Below are 21,299 nucleotides of genomic sequence, written 5' to 3' on the forward strand. Positions count from 1 at the left end.
CCTCTAACTGACTGTTAGCAAATACCAACTCAAACCCTTTCATTAAAACCTGGTCTCTCGATGCCGGTATGATTCCAGAACAACCTTGGAAAACAGATAGTCAGACCTAATTCCGCTGACACTAATTGATCGCCCTTTGCAGTCTTAAAGTCCATTCCTTTGCCTGAGATCTCGGCCTCAAGCTCTCCGTTGGCCTTCCTGCATATCATTGAGCGACTCAAGACAACCCCCAGAGAAGGCTGGAAGAGGTTTGATATCATTAACGGAGGTCTTTCTCCAATTCCCTACTATCTCTGTAACCGGGCATGATTTTGACCTTCTTGGGAAAATGCAGAATCCATTGCAGACCACATGTACCGGATGTCAATCATCACTATGCTTTGCCCACCCGAGGAAAATATCAATAAAGATCGCTGTGTCAAGTTGGCACTTATTCACGACATGGCTGAAGCCTTGGTTGGTGATCTTACACCACCCGATAACGTTCCCAAAGGTATGACATCCCGAAGTGGGTGACAAGCCTTTTCAAGCATATTAACTGGTTACACGCAGAGGAAAAATACAGGAGGGAGCTCGAGACCATGAATTACATCTGTGAACAGCTCCTGAAGCCAATGTCTCCAACAATTGCCGAAGAGTTCATGGGCTTGTGGACAGAGTACGAAACTGGTGAAACTAAAGAGGCTATCTTTGTCAAAGATGGTGCGTCCCCTTGATTCTTCTACAGTTAGTATATATACCATGATGTTGGGTTCTGACCGTAAACTATCAGTTGATCGATTTGAGCTTGTTTGCCAATGCATCGAATACGAGAAGAAATACAATGCAAAGAAGGACCTGAAAGAATTCCTCCATGTCAGAAGGGGCATCAAGAACGAGTTCGTCAAGAAGTGGGCCGAAGACGCTCTGAAGGAAAGGGAGGCCTTCTGGGCGGCCGCTGGGCTTGAGAGCGTAGTTGACAATTAGAGCAGATGGAGATTTTTCCTTTCTTTTTTCCTTTCCTTTCTTTTTTTTTTTTTTTTTTTACTTATTTCCGATACCTTAGATGGAATTGGTGAATCTACAATATTTGCTGGAGCCTTTTCTCTCTTATTTGCGTACATACCTTTTGCATGCATGGCGCTTGGGAGTAGGTAGAGTTTTATTTTTATGATTGCATACCTAGCTTAGGTCCGTTAGAAGAGTTTGAAGCGAAGGTGAAGCATGCAGATCTCGCACATATTAAAAACGGAAGATTTTTATTTTTAATTTTTTCCCCGCCTGATCCGGTGGTTCGAGATCTCCCGGAACGTGATATCTGACATCTGATATTGTTGCCAAGCTCAGAGGCGAGACAAGAGGCTCTGCATGGGGGTCGCAGAAGAGAATTGCTGACCAGTGACGGATTGATTGAGTGTTTTTTCTTTTCTTTTTCCGTTTCTCCCGGTAGCCTGGAATGTACCCAGGTGTTGAGCTCCCCGATTCTTGTTTCGTCGAAAAGAAACAAACACCCGCAATTGGGTCGCTGCCGTTCGTTCTGCGATCCAATTCCTTCCGCAGAGCTACTCCTTCTGTGTTTACCAGTCACAGCAGCACCAGCCAGCAGTAACCTACGTATCAGTATCTCAGTCTCGAGAAAACCGAAAAAGCTTCCCTATCGATATCCCCCTCCTTCCCCCCCATCAATGTCCGGAAGAAAAGAGAACCAATCCAGCTACATCAATTTCTCCACCGGCCACGACGACCTCGTGCACGATGTCGCATACGGTACATACATCCCTTGCTCCCTGCTTGCTATCTAGATCTCGCCGCTCCCTACAGCTTCTTCTTTTCTCTAATATTCCAATTCACTAATCCGATGCTTTTACTCACGCTGGCGCGCGGGGGCTCACAGACTTCTACGGCCGGCGCATGGCCACAGTTTCGTCCGATCAGCGACTCAAGGTGTTTGATCTGAACGACGAGGGCGAATGGGTCATCAGTGAATCCTTCCGGGCTCACGATGCCATTATCAATAGGGTGTGTGAGGAAAAGAATGAGAGAGAGAGAAAAAAGCGGGGTCAGTTCGTTTTTCACGTCGGTGCCGTCGCTGATTCGTCCAGGTGATCTGGGGCCCGCCAGAGCACGGTCAGATCATCGCTACCTGCTCCTATGACCGCCTAGTTAGGATATGGGAGGAGCAGGAAATGGGTAAATTCTAGAAACTACCCCCCCCCCCCCCTTTCCTTACCTACATGTACCTACCCAGCCCCTCCCCCTCCCCCACCTACCTATCTATGTACCTACACGTACGCACCTACCCACTTCCCGCATCTATTCATCCGCACGCGTCTCATGATTGGGAAGGTAGAAATGCCATGCAGCTAGCTAATCAGATCCGCCTCCCCTCCAGAGCCAAAAGGCTCCAACCTCCGTTGGAAGCGCCAATTCGAAATGCGAGCCGAAACGCACTCCGCCGTCTATGACATCTCCTTCCCGCCCACCTCCGCCTACTCCGTCTCAGGCACCTCCACAGGCCTCAAGATCGGCTTCATCTCCACCGACGGCGTCATCCAGATCTACGAATGCCGCGAGCCCCAGGACCTCACGCACTGGATCGCCGTCGACGTCTTCCACACGCTCACCGCGCCGCCCGCAAAGGAAAACGAGGTCGCCTTCTGCCTCGACTTCTGCCCCTCCCGATGGGGCGGCGAGCAGCTCGTCGTCGGCATAATGGACAAGGCGCAGGTCTACCGCCAGAGCAAGGTCGGGAAGTTCCGCCCCGCGGAGGAGCTGAAGGGACATCGCGGACTGGTGCGCGATGTCAGCTGGGCGGCAGGCATGGGCAGGAGCTACCACCTCATTGCTACGGCGTGCAAGGACGGGCATGTCCGCATCTTCAAGCTGACGACTAACGCGGGGAGCCTTGCGGCACCAAAGAGTAGGTATCCCACTGGTGGTGGGCGGCGGCCGAGGCCCACAGGTGCGAGCGCGGGGCTGGGCGCGGGGTTGGCGGGAAGTGCCGATGATATGGTTTCTGCGGCGGAGGGCGACGATGCGGCCGGGGGCGCGGAGGACGAGCGCTGGCTTGTCGATTTGATCGGCGACTTTGACGACCACCATAGCGATGTGTGGAGGGTTGCGTGGAACGCCACGGGCACCGTGTTGAGTAGTGCGGGCGACGACGGGAATATCAGGCTGTGGAAGGCAGCCATTTCGGGCGAGTTTCAGTGCTTGTCGGTGATTGCGTCGCATCGGTCTGGGTAAGCTACTTTTCTCCCCCTTTTTTTGTTATGGAGTCTGGGATGATATACTGATTTGCTTTGGTTGTTGCGGTTATAGCAGTAGATGGGAGGAGCAGGAAGTGACGTTTGATGACTAGACCACGACGGCGTTTTATCACTTTTTTCTGTAGTCTTTTATTCGTATTTTTATCGGCTTTTTTTATGAGTGAAACGAGAACTCGAGCAATTCTTCTCTTATCCTCTTTCTCTTCTCTTAATCATTAGTCCTCTAGATCAGAGAGCAGCTGTACCAGTATTCAAATCTTCGTTCCACCTGAGTCACAGGTTCTCACTCGCTCCCTCTTCCTGCTTACAGGGATTCGATGTGCATGCATGGCCTCGGGCCTCGGAGCTGTCGGAAATGCACCTCAAGACCGTAAACAGGAAATACAGTGCTCCGCGGTGCAGCATCTGCTGGTAGTTTTTTAGCGTTTCCGGACGCAACTGCTATTGCATACACAGAAAAAACTCGCCAAGGCTATCTTTTGTATGGCATGCAATAGCAGTTGCGTCCGGAAACGCGAAAAACTATGGGTGGCGTTTGTTGTTCTTGTCCTCGGTTCTCGGCCTTGGGGGTCGGGGGTTGGGGGAGGAGGGAATCATGTGCTATCACTCGAGCGGTCACGGGGCTGCTGGTGCAGCTGCAGGCCGTATGTGTGCAGGGGATGCAGTGGGACGGGTGGTGTTGAGGTCTTTGCCAGTCGTTATCGTGAATGTTATACCAGCACCGGGTGCGCCATTCTAAGGCCAAAGCCCGTGTCTAGACTTGTCTGCTGTCTGCCGCTGCGGTATGTGCCGCGCTCGCCCTCTCGAAAAACGTATAGAGAGCACGTCTCGATGGTGATATGGAGATGCGCGCGCCCGGGAACCTAGCAGAGCGTGATCCTGTAGGTTCTGGAGGTGTATGGCTGCAATAGGGTTGGGTTACTATACTATACCCCCCTCCATCTACGTGCATACTCGCGGTTGCGGGTTGTGGGCGGGCTTGGGACAGATGCGCGTAGAGTACTGCACCTCTGGCAAAGGCCGGGAGAGCGGGAGCGGGTGTGTACATACATAGTGCAGGCAGCAGCATGCAGCGTATAAGAGGGTCTTGTGGGCTCGCGGGCTGTGGGGGTAGAGATATAAAGACCGTTTCACTTTCCTTTGTCTGTTCGGGTGAGGGCTGCAGGTGTGTTGACACCGGGCTGTGGGGTCATGGTGATCAGGAAATCACTTAGCGGGTAGTTGATAGGAAGCTGGCAGTGTGGTCGTTGTGGCCGGGCGAAGAGTGAAGGGGGTGGAAGAACCAATGATTGTTGTAGCAGGTAATAGACGGAAGTAGGAAGACCAATAGATATAAACCAATCTATTACCCTGGGCTCTTTCTGGGAACTGTAGTCCAGAGGTATATGGGCCGGCCCAGCATAGGTCTTGTAGACCCGGCTGAGAAGTTCCTAGCCTTGAGTCAGATATAAAAAGACATATCGATTGAACCGGAGTCTATATATATAGATATATAGACAAGCCTCGGCATGAGCGCCCAAGAACTCGAGCGGGATGGAAAAGAAGTCATAAGCCCTAGGTTCCATGAATAGTGGAGCAGAGATACACGTAATACGGGGCCCGGGACGGGGGAGCACGCACGGCAACAAAATACAACCTTTTTACTCCTATTTACACAGTATACAAGAGGTTTGTTATTGTCATGCCAGGGTTAGGTGTCCCCCTATGTAGCTAGGTCACTTTACCCTCGCCCCCTTGAGTACTACATGTACTTCCAGGCCGCTGAACATTGTGTGGGCGAGTGTGGTCCAGGAGTAGACGCCTCGTCATGGGTTCAATTACACACCGGGGGTGGGGGTGTAGCTGTGTTATATATAATATATATATACTGGGCCTGATCCCCGTGAAACGTATATATATACCTTAGTATGACTTTTTGTAAACTTATAGCCGTTTTTTCTGGAGCTTATTGGGCCCTCCTCGTGGGTTAGATGTGATACCTCCCCCCCCCCCCCCCGCGTTGGCTCGTCGTTAGACTCCATCCAGTCGATCCCAGACCGTTTCAGAACGGTGATGTGTAGACGCAACACAATACCAGCTAGTCGTGGCATTCTCGCCATGAAGACAAATCCCCTGCAGCAGTGAGATGGGAATAATTATATAAATCCCACATTCCGGGCGACCGAACCTCTCCACTGAAAGTAATTGACGGCTCGAGAAACACCCCAGGCGATCAGCGTATTGCTTTGCGGACACACCCCGGGTTACGGCGCCGATCTGGGATATTCAATTCCCCCCTCACCAGCACCGGACGGGCGTACCTCCTAGGTACCGGGCGGGTCAGAAATAGGGTAATTGTAACTTATATACATGTAATTATATAGACAGGTGGAGTCGGTCATTCCCCCCGCCCCGATTCCGTTCCCAACATCACGTACTAACAGAAACACTCCAGGCCACAAAGAAGGTTATACAATCCGCTCTCAAAGTGCCGTCAGGCGTTCTGGGGTCTATATATTTCGCTTCCACTGGTTGGGGGAACAGATACGTACGCTCTAGCTAGCTGTAGTTTGCGGGAGACATAAATCTACCACCACCAGCAAGCAGCAGCACAATGAGTTCAGATGCTAACTTGAACTGGACTCTGGAATGTGCTTATCTCATCTACTGCACTGTCAAAGGCACATACATACATGTATATAACAGCCCGGGGGCTAGTGTGCACAGCAAGAGTTTGGGGGGGGGGGAGTACATGAAGTTACACGGAGACCGAGTGATTTAGCATGACTCCAATCTGCGCAACCGCATCCACGTGCACCGATTGACAGAAGATGGCCCCTCTCGGCCCCCTCACGACCGTGGGTTGAGTTATCAATGAGGGAGCCAGATATGCCTAGGTTTTAGGAACACTCGTGGTGGGATTGATATTGCTTGGTCACATGATGAGCTATATTTTCAATGCCATACATGTTTTTCTTGATGAGTTTATTCTGGTACAGATAGATACATAGCCCACAATTCGGTTTGTGCGCCTGGGGGGGGGGGGGGGGGTTATTTATCAATTATAAGTCTTTCCCTATTTCTGGCATTGTAGGCTATAAATCTTTCGCAAGGGGAGGAAGGCACCCTACCACCCACCATTCAACATTCAAAAGAAAAAAGAAAAGAAAAGAAAAAGAGTCCACAACCATGGATGGAATAAATAAGTAGATAAAACAAAACAAAAGAGACACCAATCAAGACCAGATGTATTAAAAAAAGCCAGCCGGCTGTATAACTCAAATGCAAAACAAGAAACACGGATGCTCAAAGAAATGCAAACCGTCAACCCAAAGAACCGCCAAAGAAACCTCAAGCACAAATATGTAGTAGTAAGTAACACAGCCACAGATAAGTTAGTATCTTTCTTGTCCTTGGTATGCCAACTTAGCGGAGTAGCATTCCTAAAGAACAGCCAGCACATTAGACAAATGTAAGAACCTGGCAAAGGAGGAGCACAAAATCGCAAAAGATACCCTCCAAATCAGATGACCCTGAAGGAAAGGTGGGTGTAGGCAGTATACAGATATAAATGCAGCGAAGGAGAACTTAGGGCAAGATATAAGATCCAACTTTAAACACTGAAGAACATGCATGATAAAACGGTAGAATAGAAAGAAAAAAAATTGGAAAAAAAAAGGTTAAGGTGGTAAAAACTCCACCACCTGCCATGGCCGCCACCCTGCCCAGGACGCCAAGACAAGGAACTCTTTTCGAGCCTTTTTTTTTAAAAAAAACCGCTGTACGAAAAAAATCCCTAATATATTCTTTTTTTTTCGACAAGAAAAATTTAGGGGAACCAGAAACAAATTTGAAAAGTATGGGAACCTCTTAAAAAACTATGTGAACAACTCTTCTTGCAAGTCGCTAACATGTTTGTGCAGCTCCTTCGCGATAGTTGTTGATTTACACTAGTCATAAAATCCATTAGCTATGCATTCACAATGCGTATGTAAATCAACAGTGAATACCTTAATAATCATCTGTATCGGAGTTCCGCTTTCCAGGGTCATGAAGTACAATTGGTTCGATGTTGGCACGCTGCCACTTGAATCGCCGCCTATTTTCATGCCTTTGTAGATTGGTACGTTCAAAACGACCAGATATGTCCCTTCCGTCCTCATGATCAATCTCGCACTATCTTTAAACTTCTCTCCAGCGCCTGCTTCTTCATCATCATCTCCAGAGAAAGGAACGGTTCTATTGAGCTTGAGAGTCCCACGGCCGCGCTCCTTCCACTGTTTGTTTTCTTTATCGAAGAAGAAAATTTTGCCAAGGGTCTTAAAGATGGTCATCTCATTCTCCTCACCAGTTACAACTACAGCCAAAGGTCAGCATAAAAAACAAAAGCAAAGTAAGTAACCATGAAGTCTCAGGAATAGACTAAATACAGGGAAGATAATGATAGCATACCCTCTTGCTCTGTGAAGATTTCTGCCTTTTCATCAGTTGTGGGCTCTTCTTTCTTTTCTTCGGCATCCCCATCACTTCCCTCATCGTCTTCGTCGCTTGTGTTTTTGTCATCTTCATCAGGTGCTCCGAACGGCTTCGCTGAGATGCCACCAAGCGGCTTCGTTAATTTGGGTGCCGACGAAATAACATCACCCGATTTCGAGGCAAGGGCTGCAAAACCAGAGGGGCCGTATCCACTGCTGAACCCAATACCAAATCCAGAGGGCTTGGCCTTGCTGCCACAATTTAATCCGCCAGCTCCAAAAGGACTCGCTGACCCAGATGATTGTGCATTTATAGAACCAAATGGGGATGGAGAAAACGAACTTGTCGATGCAAATGGAGACGCTGATGCGAATGGAGACGTTGTTGACGAAGATGCGGCGCCGAATTTCGAATTCTTGAATAGATCGGAAGCGCTGGTACCTGGTCCGAAAAGTGGCTTGGCGCCAGAACCTGCAGTGGCAAAGGGAGACTTTGCGGAGGTGTTTGCAAATCCGCTGTTTGTGGGGAGCTGCTATAGTCAATCAGCATCCTGCAGAGAATTTGTGCCAGAGAATTTCATCTAGCATTATGAGTGTCGAATGTTTACCTCTCCCTCTGAAGACTTCACAGTGGCTGCTTCAACAGTGACAAGGTCTCCGCCGTTGGCCATCCCAGAGGTAGAAACATTAACACTTGTGGTTCCCCTGTTCGTAGATGGCATGCTCTTCTCGACTACTCTGTTCCATTCCTCCTCTTTCCTAGAAATTTTCTTTTTGGGGTCCACTTCCTTATCCTTTTCATCCTCATCGAGCCTGCCTCTGCCCCTCTTTCTCTCCAGTTTTCGGGGGCTGGTGATCGATGTGCTTGCCTCCTCTTCACCCTGTGACATGATTTCGTCTTCTTCAGGATGTGTTGGTGGAGTCTTTACTCTGTTGAGAGCTTTAGCAGCCTTGGCCATATCTTCGTCTGAAATTTCCCTACTCCTTTTCCGTTCGTGAACCCTGTGCCGAGGGCGCTGATCCTTGCCACCACCATCCCCATCCCCGTCGCCCTCGGTCTCGTCGAAACTTCTCTTCCTCCGCCGTCGAGTATCGTCTTCTTTTCCATCGCTCATGTCTTGATCTGCTTCTGAGACGGCATTGCTCAGCGCATCGTCCTTCTCGCCGTGTTCGCCAGCAAGGGAGGAGTCGGATCGAACATTCGCGATAGATGTCTTTTTGAGTTTTTCCCGAACACGTTCATTGTCCTGCTCGCTAGTAGTGGATTTTGAATCATCTTCCTCGTCTTGTGGAGAATCAGCCGGTTTAATCGCATTTTCCATATCTGTCCCGTTGATATTATGAGCCCCGTTTCCGTTGTTGCTGCTATGGGGATCTGAGTGCTGTGGTGGGGATATAGGGGGAAGAGGCTCTGCGTCCAACGCGTCGGTTGTCACCCCGCCCTTCGTCATTGCTGAAGTGTTTCGGCGATAAGGTTTTTTTTCCTTGTGTTTCCGTTCAAGCAGCCAGTAGCTGCGAGTTACTGCCAGGAAAGGTGATTATCAAAATTGATAAATGAATCAGAGAAAATTGAATTTCCTTGAATAAGTATTGCTTGAGTCTGGCTTATATTTCTTTGTGTGGTCTTTCTTCCACTTCCTATGCCCTTCTTTTGTTAGAAGGAAGGTAAGGAGAGTAGACGAGGGACGAATGAAGGAGAAGTAGAAACAGATAGCGGGTCGGAGGAGTGGAATAGAATTCCGGACGGGCGTCGCGCTTGGGTCAGGTGAGGGTTGAAGGGCGCGTGAGCGTGAATGGGCGTAAGGGTAAAGCACGAGGGAAAGAGGGGTGGGATGGGTTGAGTTACGTTAGGTTGGGCAGTGGCTACTAATATGAGGGGGGATGGTGGAAGATTGGGTATGGAAAGCGACGAAGATAAGTGTCTCGTTTCGCGTGGGATGCGACCAGCAGCAGTAACTAACGGAGGATAATACCTAGAGGATGTAGGAGAGGCTTGCAAAGCTGCGAGAGGCCGGATTAACGGTGTCGATATATTGTTTCTAAACGAGAACCTGTCGGAGACGAGACGGATAATGAGAAGGAGAGTGGTATGAATAGGAGAAAATGTATGTAGAGTGTGTAAGTAAGCAGGTATGGGGGGTTATCTGTTTGATTTCGGAAAGAGAAGTAGCAGGTTACTGTGCTGTGTTAATTTGAATGGCACAGAAAGCAGTCTGAGCCAGACAAAAACACAGAACGCAAGGCGAAAGCTGGCAAACGAGGTAAAAGCCGAAGAAAGGAATTAAAGGAAAAGCAAAACAAGAAAAGGAACTAAACACAACACAAAGGTGCAACAGAATTCCAAACCGAGGTAGCTGATTGGATTTGTTTGGTTCAGTGTTTTCCTGAGCCGGCTTGGGGTTCGACTTGATTGACTAACTGCAGAGGCTGGACCGTCGAAGCGACGACTGCAGAGTAACTGGGTGTAGGTGATGGATGGTGTGCCCTTAAGCTCCTGCTAGGCAATGCAGAGGTCCTTGCTTGCGGCTGCTGGGTTGGATGTGTGGTGGGGTACTTACAGGCAATGAAAGAAGAAAGCGGAAGTCCCCAGTCACTGATGTCCGTGGTGACCCCCTTGGGATCATTCATGATTGTAAGGCTATCTCCTCAGTTATTACGCAGTTGTTTAATGCTAATTTCCGTGAGCAACAGCTGGGAATTTGACTCGTATTAGCTTCCTACTCCTGCAACTAGTACTTGAAGGTAAGTTTATTTGATACCCAAACTACATGTACATGTACATATCAGTTTTATAATTTACCATTCACCTATGCATTTGCACCCAGGTGTCAATCCATTCAATCAACTGGCAACATGTCACACTCGCTAGGGCTCGAATGACACCACGATAGAATTATGTAGAGTAGTTATCTATATACTGATGATACATGAGAATGCTCTGCAATAGCAGCTTGGGTTGGTCAGCACGTAACAGCATTGTGGGCAGTGTTCGCGGTTCAGTTGACTACATGTAGCTGCGGCTATAACTATCAGCAATAGCCAACAGATGCAATAGAAAAGAAAGCAAATATTTAATACGATATAGAGTATATGGTAGTGAATAAGGAATAATTAATCTGTCACCAAGATTACCTTTATATTTCACCTTTGCCTTTTGCCATTGCTATTAGAATAAGTTCAATTCAAGCCAGACCCATCCCAAATCCCTCATCCGCGGGCCAGTCGGCTGTAAATTACATGTAGTGAGTGTCTGGTATTCCAGTGAAAAACGCCTGCTTTTAAGAGCCCCGCACCCACAGCAATCGATCCATGCAAGATCGCAGTCTGGAAGAGATAGCACTGGGTGTACTACCACAATGAACTCCAATTAATCATCATGCCCCCTCAAAGTTTGCTTCTTTAGAAACAAGAAACTGCTCTGCCGTTGAAGTATGTATATAGCTCTATAGTTCAGCCTAATCATTTATTTTCTTAGTCTTGTGAGATGAACCAGTCCAAGCTTCCCTTCAAATCTACACCACTTAATCCCCGCCCTATCAATACGACCTTTCCGCCCACATGATCAAATACCTCTTGGTTAGGAGCATCAAATATCTCGAAAACCTCTCTGACTCCCTGGATCAGCTGTTGTTTTCCGTCTTTCATTGATATTCTCCCTTTCAATCTGTGTATATCGAGCAGCGATGGCTTTCCTTTCTCCTCGCAGGACTTATCACTTTGTAGTTCTGGTGAAAATGGAACTTCACCCTCCCAGAGGAGAGAACGTAACCACATCTCCAGGAGTTCCAATTGTCTCTGATTCAGCAATGGGATTTCAAGAGAAACCGTCGAGATAGTCTACTCACGAGATAAGCCACAATTTTCAAGGCTTAAACTGGAGAGAGAGGCATACGGGATCAAGCGTCGACTTAACACTTGTCTTCAAATTACCGACATCCTTATAAGCTTGTATGTCGAGCAACCATCCCTCTAACCTTTCCGCCTTGCCACGCTCTGTAACCACAATCTTTGCTAACCCGTTTATTCCAGTGACTCTACTCTTAACCTCTTCCAACTGTTCCGGCGTTACCAAGTCAGCTTTGTTTATAACAATAACATCGGCATGTGAAATCTGCAAGTGCGCTGTGGTTGTCTGTTCATCGCCCTCCTTCCGGTCTTCTCCTTCTAGCATGGTTGTATCGTCTAGTGAACGGAGGATATTTGCTGCGTCTACAAGTGTAACGATACCGTCTAGGAAAATGGAGGATCCAAGGCCATCATCGAGCCAGAAGAGCGGTGCAATGTTTCCTGGATCAGCTAAGCCCGTCGTTTCTAGGAGAATGTAGTCGAATTTCCCGCGACGCTCCATAAGATTTTCGATTGCGGCAACACCTATGTCTCTATATAAAAAAAGACTTGTCAAATCGAAGTTTTCCAAAGCACAAGTTAAACAGCTAATCTGACAAAACATACTTTACAGAACAACAGATGCCTGAGGAAAATTGTCAGTAAACCGGAAGATAAAGGGGCCGTTCGCTGCTCTGCTTACATCCATTCGCTAATTCTAACCATTCCTCAACTTGCTGGCCATCAGTTTGAATAGTCAATGATTTTTCAATATCCACAGCTGCTCGATAAAAAACGGAAATTATCTTCACTATTAACAAAGGAACTCGAATTGTAGTTTTTAGTAGCTTGAAGAAATACTTACAATCGCCGAATTCTGATATTAGTAGATGAAATTAGCCACGAAACCGTCTTACTGCTCATGCTCAATTAAGGAAACTGGGTGACAAGCCGTTAAGAATCACCGCAATCTTCTTTGAGTGCTGTTCCGTTAGAATATAGTTCAGAAGCGTTGTTTCTATACATAGATGATAGATTAATAGTGATTTCTTAAGCTCAACATATTTCACTTCCAAAGCAAAAGAAGGAAAGATTTTGTATCCACACATACTTCCAGCACCTAAGTACCCAGTAACGATAGTGATAGGAGCTTTTCCAAGCACTCCCGCATCGTCCTTTGATTCTACCAAGACTGGAACATCTTCGTCGTCGATGTCGCTCATTATTCCAAGTTGCTTGGGAGTGTAGATGTTGGTTTGTGTGTGTTGACGGGTGAAGGTTCTCGGCTATTGCATTAGGAATGAGGGTGGGTGAGAGGTTAGGGTTCATGAATTTATCTCAAGTATGTACCTTAACCCTGCTCAATTGTGAAGCTCTGCGCCGAAGGTTTCAGTCTCTAGCTTGTCCATGATCACCAAATATCATATCATAAATAGGGGATTACGTAGATAAGATGGCAGTCAAAGCTATGTTTGCCGTACTCTTGAGAGAGTAAATACATGTATAAATCTTTAGAGGCTAGAGCCACTACGGTATCGGAGTGCATGGCGGGGTAGAGCATGTGAGGAGCGCCTGGAAGGGAACTCTTGGCTCGGATCAGCGAATGAAAATACTTTCAATCCAGATCATTCCTAAGCAACAGCAGCGTCGCTGTTACGAACGGAAAAAAAAAAAAAGGAAAAAAAAATGTGGAACCCCTCTTACCTGGAACGAGCGGAGAAAATCAACTCTACTCAGACTGCGCGTGTATCAAGCGATCGAGTAATCATCCCCTCGAGTCATAGCCCCCAGCTCTCCCCACCCCCACCGCGATTCCCCGTCTCAAGTATTTAAAAGCGATCATTTACCCATCTCCGAAATCCATTTTACTCTCTTTACTGGTACATTTACGACTCCAAACAATTGTGCAATAATGCCATCAATCAAAGAGAAATCACCGTCAACTTTGTATGATAAGATCTATGCCGACCATCTGATTGATGGCCAGACGATCTACATAGACAGGTATGCCATATAATTCGTGCATCGGTTCATTTATCATTATGCTATCTCGGGAATGCTGGTTCTAATTATGTTTATTCCCACAGACATCTAGTCCATGAAGTCACCTCACCGCAAGCCTTCGAGGGCCTCAGAAATGCTGGTCGATCTGTGAGACGACCAGATTGCACTCTTGCCACTGTAGACCACGTATGTCAATTGATCCTTCCCCCGAAAAGCTTCATTGCCCCCCAAAAGTAGAAGAAAGAAAGAGAAGGACCAAATATTAACATTTTTTTGAAGAACATTCCTACATCGTCCCGCGCAAACTATAAAAATGCCAAAACCTTCATTGAAGAGACTGACTCTCGCCTTCAATGTCTTACCCTAGAAGAAAATGTTGAAGCTTTTGGCCTCACCTACTTTGGGCTTGGTGACAAACGTCAAGGGATTGTGCACATTGTTGGCCCTGAGCAAGGGTTTACTCTGCCTGGAACTACCGTCGTCTGTGGCGATTCTCACACCTCCACACATGGTGCCTTCGGAGCTCTCGCCTTTGGAATCGGTACATCCGAGGTCGAGCATGTTCTTGCTACTCAGACCCTCATCAGCAAGAAGAGTAAGAACATGAAGGTACAGGTCGATGGTCCTCTCCTACCCGGCGTCACAAGCAAGGATGTCATTCTTCATATCATTGGGAAGATTGGTACCGCTGGTGGCAATGGAAGCGTCATCGAATTTTGCGGTTCAACGTTTAGGTCGTTGAGCATGGAAGCTAGGATGTCAGTGTGTAACATGTCTATTGAAGGTGGCGCTAGGGCTGGTCTAATTGCGCCGGATGATGTCACTTTCGAATACCTGAAGGGAAAGCCCTTGGCACCAAAATACGATTCGGCAGAGTGGCACAGAGCCCTCAAATATTGGCGTACCCTAAAGTCGGATCCTGACGCAATTTGGGATACGGAGGTTTATATCGATTCCAAAGATATCATTCCTACTGTTTCATGGGGTACTTCTCCTCAAGATGTAGTACCAATCACTGGAGCGGTCCCCGACCCCAAGGACTTTACGGACCCGGTGAAGAAAGCTGGTGTGGAGCGTGCTCTTGAGTACATGGGTCTCGAAGCAGGTACACTTATGCAGGATATTGTGGTCGACAAAGTCTTCATTGGCTCGTGCACAAACTCCCGTATTGAAGATATCCGGGCTGCTGCTAAGATAGTTAAAGGAAAGAAGATTGCCTCTAACATCATGAGAGCTATGGTAGTCCCTGGGTCTGGTCTCATCAAAAAACAGGCAGAAAGGGAGGGCCTAGACCAGATCTTCACCGATGCCGGCTTTGAGTGGAGGGAGGCAGGATGCTCTATGTGCTTGGGAATGAACCCCGACGTTTTGTCTCCCCAGGAACGTTGCGCGAGTACTAGTAACCGTAACTTCGAAGGAAGGCAGGGTGCCGGTGGACGTACCCACCTCATGTCACCAGCCATGGCTGCCGCCGCCGCCATTTCTGGAAAGCTAGCAGATGTGAGGAAGTACGCCCCAGGCGGCGAGGAGCCCGAAAAGGAGCAGGGCTCGCCTAAGATCGCAGTGCAAGCGGAGAACGAGGATCCTGTCACTGAAGAAGATCTCGACAGGATTGATGACATCCCCATAGATCAAGAGGCTACGAATGCATCGACACCCAGTATGGAGACTCTCGGACTACCAAAGTTTGAGGTCCTCAAGGGCATTGCTGCCCCAATGCCAATCGCAAATGTCGATACCGATGCGATTATACCTAAGCAATTTCTCAAAACTATCAAGAGAACTGGTTTGGGTACAGCGTTATTCTGGCAGCTCCGATACAACCCCGATGGGTCTGAAAACCCAGACTTTGTCCTCAACAAAGAGCCTTACAGGAGATCCAAGATTCTTGTCGTCACAGGTCCCAATTTTGGATGCGGTTCCAGCAGAGAACATGCCCCGTGGGCTTTGCTCGATTTCGGCATCAAATGTATCATCGCTCCATCATTTGCTGACATTTTTTACAACAATACCTTTAAGAACGGCATGCTACCCATCGCCATCGAGGATCCTGAGGTTCTTGGACGTATTGCGAAGGAGGCCAACGCCGGGAAGGAAATCGAGGTTGATTTGGTAAACCAAACTGTTCGTGGCGCCGATGGTAACGAGCTTGCCACCTTTGAAATTGATGAGTTCCGGAAACACTGTCTGACAAATGGGTTGGATGACATTGGTTTGACGTTGCAATTGGATGCAAAAATTACTGAGTTTGAGAAGAAGAGATCCCTGGAGTGGTCGTGGTTGGATGGAAGCGGGTATTTGGCTAGGGGAAAGAGGAATGGGCCTGTTAAGATCCCTGCAGCCAAGGTGCCGAGCACTAACAGGGGTGAGGAGAAGGAAATCACTGATTGGTAGAAAGTAAGAAAAAATTCTCGAGGTCTATTTGATATATTGGAGTGTCGGGATATGGGTTTGGGTTCAAGTTCTTATTCGTTCCTTCCTTTTTTTTTTTTTTTTTTTTTTAGCTACATGCATTTTCTTATCAATAAATTTGGAAACGTCTTAAGTCCATACATCTACCCAGATCCCTGGTTCGCTTATGTCGCTTATCGGGTGCGGCTCTGCGGGTAGCTTGCGTCATGCAAAGGGACTTCCCGCAAGCATTTCAGAGTGAAAATCACGCAACCAAGTCATCGTTCACCAGCCTTCATTATTCCTAAGCTACAACATTCCAATTAAGTCGAGAGGTGGACCTTATTTTACACTCTTTAGATCTTTACTCATTGGAATGCAATGAATGTTAAAATGCGTCCATTTAAGCAATCTATTGCTTGATCTACATGATGACATCCACAAAACAAGAAGTATGCACACGTACTTGCATCATATCAACACATCGTGATTACTGGTATTCGTATACATATACATGTAGTTATTGCGTGTAGGTTGCTAAAAATGAGGTTATCTGTCAACTAAATGGAACATACATATGGCACCTATGGCCTCTCGAGAATCTCATGTTAATTTCGTCAATGACCCATACAGTGGTATGCTCTGTTCTGCTTCTACTGCAACCCCTTACATGAACGACCATAACCATGCCTTTAACATTCCGGTGTCAAAAAGAGCCACCTCCCGACCTCCCACCTATACCGATCCCCGGACTGGAAGGTATAATGAGTAGCGATGGTGTTGCTAAAGTATTTAACCTCGACCCACGCCTCCAGGACACAAAGCCTGGTAAACATCACATCATGGCTCCTCGCGAAGGTGGATTTCTTGAAAGCATTAAGGCCTCGTTCTCCGGTAAAAGTGCCAAAACCGATTTACGCACCACCCCTTCAAGGAGGAAACGGGAAAAGGGAAAGGAAAGAGAGAGAGACCTTTCATTTGTGATTCTCCCCCGGTCTGCTTCTTCACTTGTCCCAGGAAAATCCTCCATGCCACTACCTCCAATGCCCAGTAGAGATAATAGATTACCGAGGCATTCGAATGTGTTTACAGGTGTTCCTACTCCTACAGATTCAGCAATTACATCTGCGAGGAATAGTCAACATGTTCCTAGCAATCCTGGAACTCCGGTGCCTGGCCATCCCTTGAGATCGAGTCGGTCTGTACCGGATTGGAAAGCTGAGCAGCGTAAGCAGTACTGCTACTTTGAGGGTACAAGCGACAATGAGCTGCCTAGAATGCCATCTGCATATGAGCCTCAGCCAATTTCAAACCCAGGAATGACCGCGGAGGGGCTTAGAATCCTCAATAAAACACCCAAGGAAAGCGAAACCTCAAAAGAGGACTCTTCAAGTGCCGCACCAATTGGCCGCTACAAAAGAAAACTTATAGCACCTAATGCGATTAATAGCAACGAGGCATTCAATCAGCAACGATCATCAATCAAGTCCCACATATCAGCGCCTCTGATTGAAAAGGCTGGAATCAAAAGAAGAGAAACTCAAACCTCTTTTTTAGCAAAGGACGGTCCGGAAAATGCGAATCCCCAAACTATTCCGATTCGCAAACAATCGCAGCAACGGCCGGACAAAAGTCCTACCCTATCTCCCTCGCTGCAAAATCAACAAATACAGGTTCGCCGACGCAGCACTGCAGACGATCAGAAACCATCATCATCCGCATCCCACCGTCTTCCCGAGCGACCATCATCCACATTCACTTACCAGACTCATCGAGCACACGCTCTATGTCCTGTCGTAGAAGAAACCCCCCAGCCCGTGTATACTCCGAAGTGGGGCTCGAATTGGAGTCCTCATCTTCAACAAGAGTCCGAACTTTTCTTCGAGACAGGAACCAGGAACGTGGCCTCGGAGCAAGTCCCAGTGGAAATGGGAATTCCGAGCCCGCGACACAAGCACAAGACTCGGCCCGCAAGCTGGTCGTGTCCGATACGGCCAACGATGGATCCCAGCTCTAGGCTAAATTCACGGAATAAGTACGAGTTTGGTTTTATGTTCCCGCCCACACCTCCGAGTAGTACCGGAGACGATGTCTGGGATGATCAAAGACTGATTGATGGAGAGCCAAGACATCTCTGGAATAAGTTGAGGAACCTTTGGAACTTTTTCGTCATGATTTGGGCGTTAATTATCCTGTTTAAGAGTCTGCAATTCCTTATAAGGTTTGTAGATATTGTGGTTTTAGAGCCTGGGAAGTTTTTGTACGATTTTGTAAGGAACATTGCAGATGGGTAATCTTGTTGTCTGTCCAAGCGGTCTAAGGTTGTTGGATCCTTTCAGTATTCATTTTAGTACTGTTGCGGAGGTTGGGAGTATGTATGTACATACGGGTATGGGAATAATAAGTATCTGGGCCTTTTTTTTTTGCCGAGTGCAGTGAGTTTATACAGTACACGAAAAACCGGGGTGAAATCACTACCATACGAATGCGGAATTTAGTGAAGAATACGGAATTAAATCCGCATTACAAAAAGAATACCGTATTCTTGCCGCATTAGAGCGTATTTGCCAACCGTCAATTTCAAGAATTTACAAATTGTGGGGCTCCGAAATGGCAACCGGGGCTGTTCATTTTGAATTTCGGTGGTGCGGCGTGCTGTGAGATATACCAGGAGGATCACAAGCACCCAGTTTTGTTACTACCGAAGCTAGTATCATGGGTATGAATTTTCAGTTCCAACAGCGTATTTCACAGGTAGCGTGATGGATTGTCTGGTTTTCGGGGTTTATTCTGTCACACCGTTAACCAGATCGATTTTGGTCACTGAGGGGAACTGTCAATTTTACCTCCCGAAACTGTCAAGTTTGAAGTGTCAATAGTTGAAATTGACGGTTGGCAAATACGCTCTATTACTAGCGCATTAACCGGAATACCGCAGCGAATCCATATCCTTTTCTGGTACACTAAGGGTGCCTCCGGGTGTTACCCCCCGGGTCATTATTCGTCCCGCTCCAAAGCTACATGTACTTATGTCATGTATTCTAGAATTTAGATTCCTCCTAGCACCTGTGATTGATCTCCTACAGCCCGAGTACAGGTACCCGGGCCCTTACGCAAGCAGACCTTCCCATCAACTCCGAGACTACCTCATTTTATCCTTTTGTTAGCCATGAGATTGATACCATGAATGCATTACTTGTATGTACTTGATCCTACGTATACACATTACTGATTCCTCAAGATTCACAACGTGAATAACTAAAATTTTTACAAACCTGACCACTACTGGAGATAGTTACGCTATGCGAGCTAGTTTATTAGCCTATCTAGTCGCATGTAGGTTATTACTTCATTTAGAAGGCACTACATGTACTACTGTTCGATCAGGGTGATTAGCAGTATTCCCACTTCAGCATTTAAGTATTGCGCTCATAAATTGATCTCATAGAAAAATTAATGTCGCTTCATGAAGATATTGCAGGAGTTCTAATCAACTACTTGTGCATGCCAGTTACATACAGTATATAAATTGAAGAAATAGTCAATCCTCAGGACTTTTGACTTATATAAGCCTATTAGAAAGAGATTTAATACGTATACTTATACACATTTATATAATTATAAATATACACGCGGAGCACATCAAACCGAAGAAATTCAGAAATCATGTATTATCACTCGCATCAAATTCGTCTGAATTTTTGCACACATAATAGACCAGAGATGATCGAGTATTTCCATTAACTCTTTGATTTAGATGTACTCTAATAGGAAGTTTTTTATATATATCAGGTACATTTCATTCTTTGAAGGAGTATAAGTACATGTAAAGCCGGAGTTTTTGGTTGCTCATCTACTGAACCAAGCTCAGCGAGTATACATATGTATGTACATGTAGTTGCATTTGTTTAAAAGATAAACGGTCCTACGTGGCCACATGTATAGTATCAGGTTAATGGTTGTGATTGTACTCAGATCATTCACCTATATATCTAATATCGATCGTAATCTTGTATGATGGACATCTCTATGTTGGCGTAAGCTTTTAATCGGATATACATAAGATGTATATATCCACAGCAAATCAAGCTCTGCCAGGCCAACGAGGCTTGCTAGCTCGTTCTAAAGCTTAGTCAAAAGGGACCCAACCTGTACGAATGGCCCAAATGTTGTCAGGCCATTTAGTGCATTTCAGACAACTAAGAACATGTACACACGCACACGCAGTCAGAAACATTGGTCCATAGTAGCTAGCTGGACACGTGGCTGATCGCGCCAAGATCGTTCTCAAGTTAACAGCCAGGCGTCCTGGGGTGTTCCTGTCACGAAGGATGTATCAGAGTGAGGAGGTTGGAAAGTGCCAGGCCTGGAGGCTTGGGATTTTTGTCACAATAGAGCGTATTTGTCATTTTTGACAATTGACACTTCGAAATTGACGGTTGCAAAATGCAAAATTGACACTTCCCCTCCATAAGGATATGAAATGCGCAAGCCGCAAAATGACACTTGTGGATGCCGCTTTGGAGAGTGGCGAAGCGCTAATTGTTAAAATTGACGGTTAGTAAATACGCTCTAGAATACGTGGGGTCTACACATATTACCAAAGAAAACAAATGGCTAGAAATAGCTTCTACCAATTTCACCTAAGCTAAGTTCGAGCTTATTGGCTGATATAGTGTACACTCGAAGTGCGCGAAATTTAATTCAAGGCGAGTGGGATAGCCGCGATACTTATCTGAATGTGGGAAAGTACGTATACATGTAGCTATAGCTATAGCATCTCTCTTTGTTTGGTCCAGTACCTACATGTATCATGGAAATAACACGGTTTTAAGGATGTTTTATTATATAATTATGTGCGCAGGAGTCATTTTTAAGAGCGTCCTTTTGTAAAAGGCTAATTATGTATGCGAGAAATAAATTACATGTAATCATTACTGCCTCTTCAGCTAGCATGCCGTATAGTGCGAGTACATAATCTCAGCACATGCGGCATGAATTACACCTCACTTTCCCGTGTTGTATATGTAAAAAGGAGCGTATATTAGAGAGTATTTGCCAACCGTCAATTCCAAGAATTGACAAATTGTGGGGCAACCGGAGCTGTTAATTTTGAATTTCAGCGGGGCAGCGTGCTGTGAGATATCCGAGGAGAACCACAATTACCCAGTTTGGTACCACTGTAATTAGCATCATCGGTATGAATTTTAAGTCCCGACGGCGTATTTCATAGGTAGCGTGACAAGCTCTTTGATTTTCCGAGTCTATTATGTCATATGCCCAACCATACCATTAACCGGATTGATTTGGCCACTGAGGGGAACTGTCAATTTTGCCTCCCGCAACTGTCAAGTTTGAAGCGTCAATAGTCGAAATT

The 21,299-nt window shown here is 46.7% G+C and overlaps 7 protein-coding genes across 7 annotated transcripts; 5 read left to right on the forward strand and 2 right to left on the reverse strand.

The window, feature by feature from the left end:
- Window positions 1-375: 375 nt before the first annotated feature.
- On the forward strand, window positions 376-966 carry H6S33_001693 (uncharacterized protein; the record flags this gene model as incomplete). The annotated part of the gene is made up of 3 exons (XM_044833049.1): window positions 376-493; window positions 553-702; window positions 773-966. The coding sequence occupies 3 exons, from the start codon at window positions 376-378 to the stop codon at window positions 964-966; spliced, it is 462 nt and encodes a 153-aa protein (XP_044693754.1).
- Window positions 967-1,664: 698 nt separating this feature from the next.
- H6S33_001694 (uncharacterized protein) lies at window positions 1,665-3,340 on the forward strand (the record flags this gene model as incomplete). The annotated part of the gene is made up of 5 exons (XM_044833050.1): window positions 1,665-1,746; window positions 1,874-1,998; window positions 2,082-2,169; window positions 2,372-3,221; window positions 3,301-3,340. The coding sequence occupies 5 exons, from the start codon at window positions 1,665-1,667 to the stop codon at window positions 3,338-3,340; spliced, it is 1,185 nt and encodes a 394-aa protein (XP_044693755.1).
- Window positions 3,341-7,105: 3,765 nt separating this feature from the next.
- Window positions 7,106-9,153, reverse strand: H6S33_001695 (uncharacterized protein; the record flags this gene model as incomplete). The annotated part of the gene is made up of 4 exons (XM_044833051.1): window positions 7,106-7,177; window positions 7,238-7,584; window positions 7,680-8,235; window positions 8,311-9,153. The coding sequence occupies 4 exons, from the start codon at window positions 9,151-9,153 to the stop codon at window positions 7,106-7,108; spliced, it is 1,818 nt and encodes a 605-aa protein (XP_044693756.1).
- Window positions 9,154-9,573: 420 nt separating this feature from the next.
- H6S33_001696 (uncharacterized protein) lies at window positions 9,574-10,571 on the forward strand (the record flags this gene model as incomplete). Its single annotated transcript, XM_044833052.1, has 8 exons — window positions 9,574-9,654; window positions 9,800-9,807; window positions 9,908-9,963; window positions 10,030-10,052; window positions 10,129-10,156; window positions 10,263-10,334; window positions 10,394-10,444; window positions 10,528-10,571. The coding sequence occupies 8 exons, from the start codon at window positions 9,574-9,576 to the stop codon at window positions 10,569-10,571; spliced, it is 363 nt and encodes a 120-aa protein (XP_044693757.1).
- Window positions 10,572-11,173: 602 nt separating this feature from the next.
- H6S33_001697 (uncharacterized protein) lies at window positions 11,174-12,750 on the reverse strand (the record flags this gene model as incomplete). Its single annotated transcript, XM_044833053.1, has 7 exons — window positions 11,174-11,539; window positions 11,595-12,081; window positions 12,155-12,173; window positions 12,231-12,308; window positions 12,393-12,404; window positions 12,468-12,545; window positions 12,639-12,750. 7 exons carry the CDS (start codon window positions 12,748-12,750, stop codon window positions 11,174-11,176), a joined length of 1,152 nt encoding a protein of 383 aa, XP_044693758.1.
- Window positions 12,751-13,439: 689 nt separating this feature from the next.
- Window positions 13,440-15,925, forward strand: H6S33_001698 (uncharacterized protein; the record flags this gene model as incomplete). The annotated part of the gene is made up of 3 exons (XM_044833054.1): window positions 13,440-13,531; window positions 13,615-13,717; window positions 13,811-15,925. 3 exons carry the CDS (start codon window positions 13,440-13,442, stop codon window positions 15,923-15,925), a joined length of 2,310 nt encoding a protein of 769 aa, XP_044693759.1.
- A 683-nt stretch (window positions 15,926-16,608) lies between these two features.
- Window positions 16,609-18,216, forward strand: H6S33_001699 (uncharacterized protein; the record flags this gene model as incomplete). The annotated part of the gene is made up of 2 exons (XM_044833055.1): window positions 16,609-17,957; window positions 18,051-18,216. 2 exons carry the CDS (start codon window positions 16,609-16,611, stop codon window positions 18,214-18,216), a joined length of 1,515 nt encoding a protein of 504 aa, XP_044693760.1.
- Window positions 18,217-21,299: the final 3,083 nt, after the last annotated feature.

Source organism: Morchella sextelata (assembly GCF_020137385.1).
Source record: "Morchella sextelata strain SCLS chromosome Unknown scls_11, whole genome shotgun sequence".
Lineage (NCBI taxonomy): Eukaryota > Fungi > Ascomycota > Pezizomycetes > Pezizales > Morchellaceae > Morchella > Morchella sextelata.